Source organism: Solanum lycopersicum, chromosome 9 (assembly GCF_036512215.1).
Source record: "Solanum lycopersicum chromosome 9, SLM_r2.1".
Classification (NCBI taxonomy): Eukaryota; Viridiplantae; Streptophyta; class Magnoliopsida; order Solanales; family Solanaceae; genus Solanum; species Solanum lycopersicum.
In genome coordinates, this window is record NC_090808.1 from 45,561,841 (window position 1) to 45,572,190 (window position 10,350).

Here is a 10,350-nt window from a genome sequence, read left to right on the forward strand (position 1 = left end):
GGTCGCAGGAGGACGCCCACTAGAGGTAGAGGACAAACACCTGCTCCAGCGAGGAAGAGAGCAGTGACTCCTCCACCGACTGATGAGGTAGTAAGAGAGGGTGACGAAGGGGAAAATGAGCAGATTCAAGATGAGGAATTACCACCCCAGCCTACCCCAGAGATGATTAATCAGGTTCTTACTTATCTTAGCGGGTTATCTGAGCAGGGTCAGATACCTTCAGTGTTTTCTGCACCAGCACCTCAGGTTCCGGGAGTACAACATACAGCTGCTGTGGCTCCCCGCATGGATGCATCATTGGAAGTAGGCACACTTCCTCGATTGACTACAGGGTCTATGATGACAGGTGATCAACATGAACTTTTCATGAAGTTCTTAAAGTTGAAACCTCCAGTCTTCAAGGGTGCTGAATCTGAAGATGCCTATGATTTTCTGGTTGATTGTCATGAGCTGCTACATAAGATGGACATAGTAGAACGATTCGGTGTTGAGTTTGTGACCTATCAGTTTCACAGGGATGCCAAAATGTGGTGGCGGTCGTATGTTGAATGTGAACCAGCACAGGCACCACCCATGACTTGGGCACCATTTTCTAGCTTATTTATGGAGAAATATATACCCCGGACTTTGAGGTATAGAAGGAGAGATGAGTTCCTGAGCCTAGAGCAAGGAAGGATGTCTTTTACTGCTTATGAGGCCAAATTTCATGCACTATCCAGGTATGCCACTCAGCTTTGCTTCAGTCCACAAGAGTGGATTCGCCGCTTTGTGAAAGGATTGAGGTCAGAATTGCAGATCCCAGCCTTACAAGTAGCTGCCGCAGCAAAATCCTTTCAGGAAGTGGTTGATTTTGTGATGGAGGTAGAGGGGGTGAAGCCAGACGACTTCACTCTGGCGTCGACATTTAAGAAGTTCCGTAAGGGAGGTGAGTTTAGTGGTTCTTACTCCAGAGGGCAGAGTTCAGGAGGTTACCCAGCCTGTCCTATTCAGTCTTCACTGCAGGCTTTAGCTGGGGGTCCATCGCAGACCAGTCAGCCTTTTTCTGCGTTTGGAGGTTATCCCTAGACTTCGTCATTCTCACAGAGACCTATGCTTGACTCCAGAAATTGTTATGGATGTGGAAAGACTGGACATATTAGGTTATATTGTCCAAAACAGAGTTACAGACTCCCAATAGTTAGAGGTAGAAGTGGTCATGGTAGAGGCCGCCATTCTGGAGGACGTGGTGGCCAAGGTAATGGTGGTCACCAATCAGTCGGGGTGGCGGGAAAGTTGGAACTACTGCAGCGCAACATGGTAGGGGAAATGGACAGACAGGTGATAGGGCCAATAGTTATGCTTTCCCCGGGAGGTCTGAAGTAGAGACATCTGAAGCTGTTATCACAGGTACTCTTTTGGTCTATGATTGCATGGCTTTTGTATTATTTAATCCTGGATCCACATTTTCATATGTATCTTCCTCATTTCCTACTGGTCTTGATTTATATTGTGATTTGCTTGACATGCCTATTCGTGTCTCTACTCCTGTGGATGAGTCTGTGATAGTTGAGAAGGTGTATAGGTCTTGCCTTGTGACTTTTGTGGGGAGCAATACTTATGTAGATTTGATTATTCTAGAGATGGTTGATTTTGATGTAATTCTGGGTATGACTTGGCTTTCTCCAAATTTTTCAATCTTAGATTGTAATGCTAAAACTGTGACATTAGCCAAGCCTAGGACAGATCCGCTAGTGTGGGAGGGTGACTATATTTCCACTCCAGTTCGTATTATCTCTTTTCTTCGTGCTAGGAGAATGGTGAGTAAGGGTTGATTAGCTTTCTTAGCACATCTCAGGGATGATACTTCCAAAGTACATTCGATCGAGTCTGTTTCGATAGTCCGTGAGTTTCTGGATGTGTTTCCTGCAGAGCTTCCTGGTATGCCACCGGATAGGGATATTGATTTTTGTATTGATCTGGAGCCGGGTACTCGCCCCATTTCCATTCCCCCTTATAGAATGGCTCGAGCTGAGTTAAGGGAGTTGAAGGCCCAACTTCAGGAATTGTTAGGTAAAGGTTTTATTAGACCGAGTGCATCCCCTTGGGGTGCTCCTATTTTATTTGTGAAGAAGAAAGATGGAAGTTTTCGAATGTGCATAGACTACAGGCAGCTGAATAAGGTAACTATTAAGAACAAGTATCTCATTCCTCGCATTGATGATTTGTTCGATCAGTTACAAGGTGCTTGTGTCTTCTCTAAAATTGATTTGAGGTCCGGTTATCACCAATTGAAAATATGGACAACAGATGTGCCAAAGACTGCTTTTTGAACCAGGTATGGGCATTATGAATTCTTAGTAATGTCTTTTGGGCTTACGAATGCCCCTGCTGCTTTCATGAGCCTGATGAACGGGATTTTTAAGCCATATCTGGATCTCTTTGTTATTGTATTTATTGATGATATACTGATATACTCAAAGAGCAGGAAAGAACATGAGGAGCATTTGAGAATTGTATTGGAGTTGTTGAGGGAGAAAAGGCTTTATGCCAAATTCTCCAAGTTTGAGTTTTGGCTAGATTCAGTGTCCTTCTTGGGGCACGTGGTTTCTAAGGATGGAGTGATGGTGGATCCTTCTAAGATTGAAGCAGTGAAGAGTTGGGTAAGACCTACTAATGTTTCAGAGGTAAGGAGCTTTGTTGGTTTAGCTAGCTACTACCGTCGATTTTTTAAGGGATTTTCTTCTTTTGCTTCCCAGCTGACAAATTTGACTAAACAGAATGTTCCATTTGTATGGTCGAACGAAGGCTTCAGAAAGCTTCAGAAACTCAAGACCTTGTTGACTACTGCACCAATTCTTACCTTGCTAGTGGAAGGTAAGAATTTTATTGTTTATTGTGATGCATCTTATTCTGGTTTGGTGCAGTGCTAATGCAGGAAAGGAATGTAATTGTTTATGCTTCGAGGCAATTAAAAGTGCATGAACGTAACTATCCAACCCATGATTTGGAGTTGGCTACAGTTGTATTTGCATTAAAGCAATGGAGACATTATCTATATGGGGTCAAGTGTGAAGTTTATACAGATCATCGTAATTTACAGTATGTCTTTACTCAAAAAGATTTGAATTTGAGGTAGCGGAGGTGGATGGAACTATTGAAGGACTATGATATTAATATTTTGTATCACCCAGGAAGAGCTAATATTGTGGCAGATGCTTTAAGTAGAAAAGCATGGAGCATAGGTAGTTTACCCACTTACAGGTTTCTAGACGCCCATTGGCTAGAGAGATTCTGACTTTGGCTAATGACTTTATATGGCTAGAAGTACTAGAGAAAGGAGGATTTTTGGCCTGTGTAGAGGCAAGATCTTCTTTTCTTGACAAGATTAAGGGAAAGCAGTTTGCTGATGAGAAGCTGAGCCGAATTCGAGATATGGTATTGCGAGGAGAGGCTAAAGAGGCAATAATTAATGAGGAAGGCGTTTTGAGAATTAAGGGAAGGGTATGTGTGCCTCGTGTTGATGATTTGATTCACACTATTCTTACAGAGGCTCATAGTTCAAGGTATTCTATACATCCTGGTGCAACCAAGATGTATCGTGACCTAAAGCAACATTTTTGGTGGAGTAGAATGAAGCGTGACATTGTTGATTTTGTTGCCCAATGCCCGAATTGTCAGCAAGTAAAGTATGAACACCAGAGGCCCAGAGGGAAACTTCTGAGAATGCCCATTCCTTAATGGAAGTGGGAAAGAATTGCAATGGATTTCGTGGTTGGTCTTCCAAAGACATTGGGTAAGTTTGATTCTATTTGGGTAATTGTTGACAGGTTAACTAAGTCTGCTCACTTCATTCCGGTCAAGATGACTTACAATGCAGAGAAGTTAGCCAAACTCTATATCTCAGAAATTGTTCGATTGCATGGAGTTCCACTTTCCATCATATCAGATAGTGGTACGCAATTTACTTCTAAGTTTTGGAGAACATTACATGCTGAATTAGGTACTAGGTTGGATTTTAGTACTGCATTTCACCCTCAGACCGATGGTCAGTCTGAGCGAACAATTCAGGTGTTGGAGGATATGCTTCGTGCATGTGTGATAGAATTTGGTGGTCATTGGGATAAATTCTTACCCTTAGCAGAGTTTTCATACAATAATAGCTATCACTCAAGTATTGATTTGGCCCCATTTGAGGCGCTATATGGGAGGAGATGTAGGTCTCCCATTGGTTGGTTTGATGCATTTGAGGTGAGACCTTGGGGTACCGATCTTTTGAGGGAATCGTTAGATAAAGTAAAATTCATTCAGGAGAAGCTTCTAGCAGCTCAGAGTAGGCAGAAAGAATATGCAGATCGAAAGGTTAGGGACTTGGATTTTATGGAGGGTGAACAAGTCTTGCTGAAGGTTTCACCCATGAAAGGTGTGATGCGGTTTGGTAAGCGAGGTAAGCTTAGTCCGAGGTATATTGGTCCATTTGAAGTTCTGAAGCGCGTGGGGGATGTGGCCTATGAATTGGCATTGCCTCCAGGGTTGTCAGGAGTGCACCCGGTATTTCATGTGTCTATGCTGAAAAAATACCATGGTGATGGGAATTATATTATTCGTTGGGATTCAATTCTTCTTGATGAGAATCTGTCTTATGAGGAAGAGCCTATTGCTATTCAAGATAGGGAGGTCCGCAAGTTGAGATCAAAGGAGATTGCATCTATCAAGGTTCAGTGGAAGGATCGGCCAGTTGAAGAGTCCACATGGGAGAGTGAGGTCGAGATGAAGGAAAGATATCCACATCTTTTTACAAATTCAGGTACTCTTTCTCGCCCTCCCCTTTTATTTCTGTGATCGTTCGAGGACGAACGATGGGTAAATTGGTATCTACTGTAACAACCCAATTAGTCGGTTTGAGCAGTAGAATTATTTTTGATAAATACTTACTAGGTCGACGGACCACGCGACGGATCGTCATGATCACGACGGACCGTCATGGACTCCGTCGTCCCATACTTGTGCAATTTCTTCTGCTGCTCTCTTCACTACCCTCGACGGCAAGTATGACGAACCGTCATAGGCACAACAATCCGTCGAGCGTTTTCATTCCAAAACACTTCAACTCTTGGAATCTGCGTACTGGATTACTTCTCTGAACTTCGTGACGAACCTGCAGGACGGACCGTCATAGATACGACGGACCGTCACAAGCTGCGTAACTCCACACTTGGTCGGACTTCCGCTAAATTTTAAATGGGTGTTTTGGACTATTCATAATTATAATTATGAAATTAGTGGGGTAATTTTAATAACTTATTTAGTTGGTGGTTAAAGAAGATAATAGTGAAATAAATAGTGGGTTACTTTTATCATTTTTTTAATATAATTGATTATATGATAATTAGGGTAAAAAGAATCTGTAGAAGAAAAATAAAAAGAGCAGAAGAGGAGAACAAAAGAGAGAGATTGAAAGAAAGAAGCAAGCAAGCGACTTAGACTTCAGATTGAAAAGGTTCATAGACACTGAGGAAGGCAAAGGCATTGGAGAGGTAGCTTGCTTGATTTTCAGTTCTTCGATGGAGGTAGGTTATGGTTTATTTCTATGTGATAGATAAACTCTAAATAGAGATCGATATGTATTGAGTGATATTGTAAAGTCTCCTATGTACTTGATTGTGTGGTTGTATGCTTTGATTGTGTGGTTTGTGGTTGGCCTAAAATTATGAGACTGTTGAATTTCTAATCTTGAACCCTCTCTATTAAAATGACGCCTCGAATAAAGAAGGCTTGATGAAATAAATAATGAGATAATCGGATCGGAGTGTCACGTTCTGACACGATTTTATGAGACCGGAGTGTCACTTTCCGACACGATAACATTAAAGGAAAGGAATCTTGAATTATCTTAATATACTCAAATTCAAAGAACCTATTTCCCAAATGAGTATGGTGTGGAGGCATGAGTCCTCATAGGTGTGCTTGATGTTGTGATTTATGGTGTACCTATTATGGTGTTGTTGTCAATGGTTCATGTGTTTGTTGTTTGCCACCTGTTAAGTATTGTAGTTGATTTTATATTATTATTCAATATATATTGTTTTCTATTTTGAGTTGGCCGATGATACCTACTCAGTACGTGTTCCTTGTACTGACCCCTACTTGTATTTTCTTCTTTGTTATTTTGTGGAGTGGAGCAAGTGTGCCATCGACTTCGACTCGCCCTCAGCTCTAGCCAGTCTTCAGCACATCAGAGTTCGGGGTGAGCTATTATTCCTAGCTCATGCTGGATTCTCTCCTTCACGTTTTGATGTCTTTGAATTTCGGACATGGACCATCTTTTTACTTATTTTGGTTTCTTAAATACTCTTAGACTTGGTAATTTGATGATAGATGTTCTTGATGTGATGACTTCCAGATTTTGGGGATAATAAGTGTTAAACTTTAGAAGCTTATTTACTTGGTTACATTAATAAGTTTGGGTCTTCCGCATTATTTTTGTTAATTATCGTTGAACTATTGCTAAATGTTGGGGTTTAGATTTGTTGGTTCGCTCACCTAGTAGGCTAAGTGTGGTGCCACTCACACTTAATAAGTAACCCAAGAATCAATTCAAACTGAACCAATCCGGATAAGTGATAGCACCAATAGATAAATATATACTCCCTCCATCCCATTTTATATATCATTCCTTTCTATAAATAATTGGTCCATATTACTTGTCATTTCATAAAATTAATGCATAACTTACCATATTGTTCTTTTTTTTTACTCTTGTGAGTTATTAGTCTTGAAAATATATATTTGATCAACTTAGAAAAATTAAATAAATTATTTATGTTCATTGGTTAAATTAATTCATATTAATTGATTCAAAACTTGAGTTTTAACGTAAATGCAAAGTAAAAATGTGACATAGAACCAAAAAAATATTATATTTCATTTGATTTAATTTAATAATCTAAAAATTATTAAATTCCGTGAACACCCCCTAATTTGGCTGACCGTGACTTACGAAGAGTGATGAGACAAGGGTTTCCCCATTATTGTCGTCAATTGCGCAGTGTATTGCTGCTAACTTCACTCATCTGCCCAAAGTCTACGCGTTTCAAAGCCCAACATTTTTCTTCCTGTCTTCTTTTGACATTAAATTCCGTGTGTGTGTGTATATATATATATATATATATGTATATATATATATATAGATAGCATCATTTTAAATTTTATGTTTTTTATGAAACTAGTTAAGGTTATCATTGTAAATTTATTTAGTGTTTTCTTGAAATTAAACTTATAATAAATGAACATAAATTAATTTATTTTGATAATTTTATCAACCAGTGAATATATAAATAATTATTTATGTTGATCAAAATTCATACTTTCAAGAAGTATAAAATAAGAAGAATATTGTTATTGATGCATTAATTTTGTAAAATGACAGGTATTGAAAAGAAATATATATTTTTAGTAAGTACAACATCTAAATAAAAACTGATGAAGTATGAGAGAAGTATCGAAAATACTCTTAAATTTAGCTTGAATTATCAATTTCATCCACAAAATAAGTGATGGCCTTAAAGAACATTCTTTTGCTAGAGACTAAACGTCTCTAACATGAGTTGATATACTTCCAAATTATCACCATATTTAGGATATTTTCAATCTCTCAACTATTTATTATCACCATATTTTGAATATTTTCAATCTCTCGACTATTTAAGACAACTTATTATATCAAGTAAAATGAGGTACGTCTAAAATGAGTCTGTCAAAAACACTATTTTAAGTCCATCAATAATGTCATTACTTCCTCTCTTTTATATATAGTACCATAACCTTCCGCCCCTTTATTTATTTCAACATCTTTGTCACAGTAGTGGGAGAGTAGAGTAGCTTAAGTAGTTCCGACCGACAAAGAGGAGAAGAAAAATGGAGGAAGAACAAGAGTATCTTTTCAAGATTGTGGTGATTGGGGACTCTGCCGTTGGCAAATCCAACTTGCTGTCCCGTTTTGCCCGTGATGAATTTGACCATAACTCTAAGGCCACCATTGGAGTTGAGTTTCAAACACAAGTTGTTGAAGTTGATGGTAAGGAAATTAAGGCCCAGGTTTGGGATACTGCTGGTCAAGAACGTTTTCGGGCTGTCACTTCTGCTTATTATAGAGGCGCTGTTGGAGCTCTTATTGTTTATGATATCAGTAGAAGCACTACTTTCGAAAATATCAAACGATGGCTTGATGAACTCAACAGTAAGCCCCTTTTGCTTTCTTTGTATTTTTATTTATTGTTTGATCTGGATTCATTGCTTTGTTGATTTATGAACGCGAATAGCATTGCAATTTTCCCCGTCTTTTGGGTAATGGATTTGTTCATTTTTAGACCAATTACACGCGGGTTCTATCTACTTCTCAAAATTATGGGGGAAAAGTGTCCAGCAATCCCATAGGGGATATGCATTTTTTTATCAACTAAATTGCTTACCCAATTGTTTAGACATAGAAAATATAAAGGGTTATTGTCTGATTCTGCGGAAATAGCAGTTTGTGTACTATTTCATAAGCTGGTGTAAGAGTATCAATTGGTAATTATGCCATGGATTATATGGAAAAGAGTATCTATTATGCTGATGATTTCACTCCTGAGAACTGATTTTATTTGTAGGATCATGTGTTATTTCCTAACCTTCTCGAAGCTCATCATGTTGTAAGTTTGAGGCATTTGTTCATATTATGTGTTTACTGTTTTGGAGACAGCTGTCCTTTTTTTTAGGTTGGTGGTGGTAAAAATACTTTTGAATTCATTGTATCAAGACAAATTTGTGCTAGGTATGATTGCGAAAATGTAATGAAACTGGTAAGGCTATTTACGGATTTGAAATATACAGTTTTTAGAGAATTAGTTGTATCAATATTTAGGGTGAAGAGATTCCTATTCCAGCCTTTCCTGTGCTTCTGTGTCGCGAAGAAATGCAAACTATAAGTTTGAATTTTGGCATTGCGGAGGCTTTAAGGAGCATTGCTTTCCACTTGAAGTTGTGCTACCAAAAAGATTCTGCTTGTCTGATTTTCATACAACCGTCCCCATCTTATTTAAATTGAGTTGTTGAAGTGACTAAAATCTGAAGCTCTAACATCTTATGAGCTAATTTTCAAAAGAATCGCAGATTGAGATTTCCCATAGATAGCATGATGCTATATGATCTATGTTATTTTATTCAATTGTTCATAGGCTTCACATTATATATCATCTTGTTAGAAGACAATTTGCCTTATCCCCTCAAAATTTGAATCTTTGTGGATCTTCCCGCGCACTACAGCTCTGCACATACACTGCAGTATTCAACATGGTAACTCAAATATTTGAATAAATCCTCAATTGTTCTTCCTGCTATCATACCGGATGCTCAGATCAAAGTTTGTTTCTTTCAACTTGGAATCATACCCATATTAATTTTTTTGCCTTGCCCCTTTTTTGGATTTTTATCTGACACATCTTGAATGGTAATGCAGCCCACTGTGATACCACAGTTGCGAGAATGCTTGTTGGGAACAAGTGTGACTTGGAGAATATCAGAGATGTGAGTGTAGAGGATGGAAAAAACCTTGCAGAAGAGGAAGGATTATTCTTCATTGAAACATCGGCTCTCGACTCTACTAATGTGAAAACAGCCTTTGAAATTGTCATCCGTGAGATATACAAAAATGTGAGCAGAAAAGTACTCAACTCTGATTCATACAAGGCAGAATTATCTTTCAATCGCGTTAGCCTTGCCAATGGGACCGACATGTCAAAGCAAAAAACGTCGTGCTGTTCCAGCTAGTTTTGTTCCATAACTCATTATGTTGATCTTTTCTCTCTCTTTACCTTTCTATTCTTCTCTGCCCTCAATTTAAGCTGGGCAGTTGCTCAAGGGTGTGTCTTGTTTGCATTTAGTTAATTGTTGTATCACTTGCAGTCTTGCAACTAAGGGGAGCAGTACACAATAACCCCCAATAGGTTATAATTGTATTTTTGAGAAATAATTAACTCATCAAATTCTATTCGAGAGGTATTGCACAATGTGACCACTTTAAAGTTTTGATCATGTTAAAAAAAAAGTTGTGCTAGAACAGATTTGTGACCAAGTTGTGAGCAAGGACCTTGTATTAGCATTTCTTATAAAATCCTTCTATCGCCAAAATTTGGCTATAAATAAAAATGGTATTTATTATATCAGGTTTGTGATAATGAATCCTAGTTTAGCCGGGTCGTTAAAACTTACTGTGTAAAAAGTTTTTCTATTAAATTGGTACTTTGGTATACAACTTGATCTGATAGGAACATGAGTAGATAAGCTAGAAAGAGTACATCTATAGGTTTAAAATAAGGATTTTAAATTCACCTG

The 10,350-nt window shown here is 38.4% G+C and overlaps 1 protein-coding gene across 1 annotated transcript; it reads left to right on the top strand.

Annotated features, from left to right (window-relative positions):
• The first annotated feature begins 7,168 nt into the window (after positions 1-7,168).
• On the top strand, positions 7,169-10,025 carry LOC101260861 (ras-related protein RABA5b). The gene is made up of 2 exons (XM_004246985.5): positions 7,169-8,215; positions 9,476-10,025. The coding sequence occupies exons 1-2, from the start codon at positions 7,894-7,896 to the stop codon at positions 9,784-9,786; spliced, it is 633 nt and encodes a 210-aa protein (XP_004247033.1). The 5' UTR covers positions 7,169-7,893; the 3' UTR covers positions 9,787-10,025.
• The last annotated feature ends 325 nt before the right edge of the window (positions 10,026-10,350 follow it).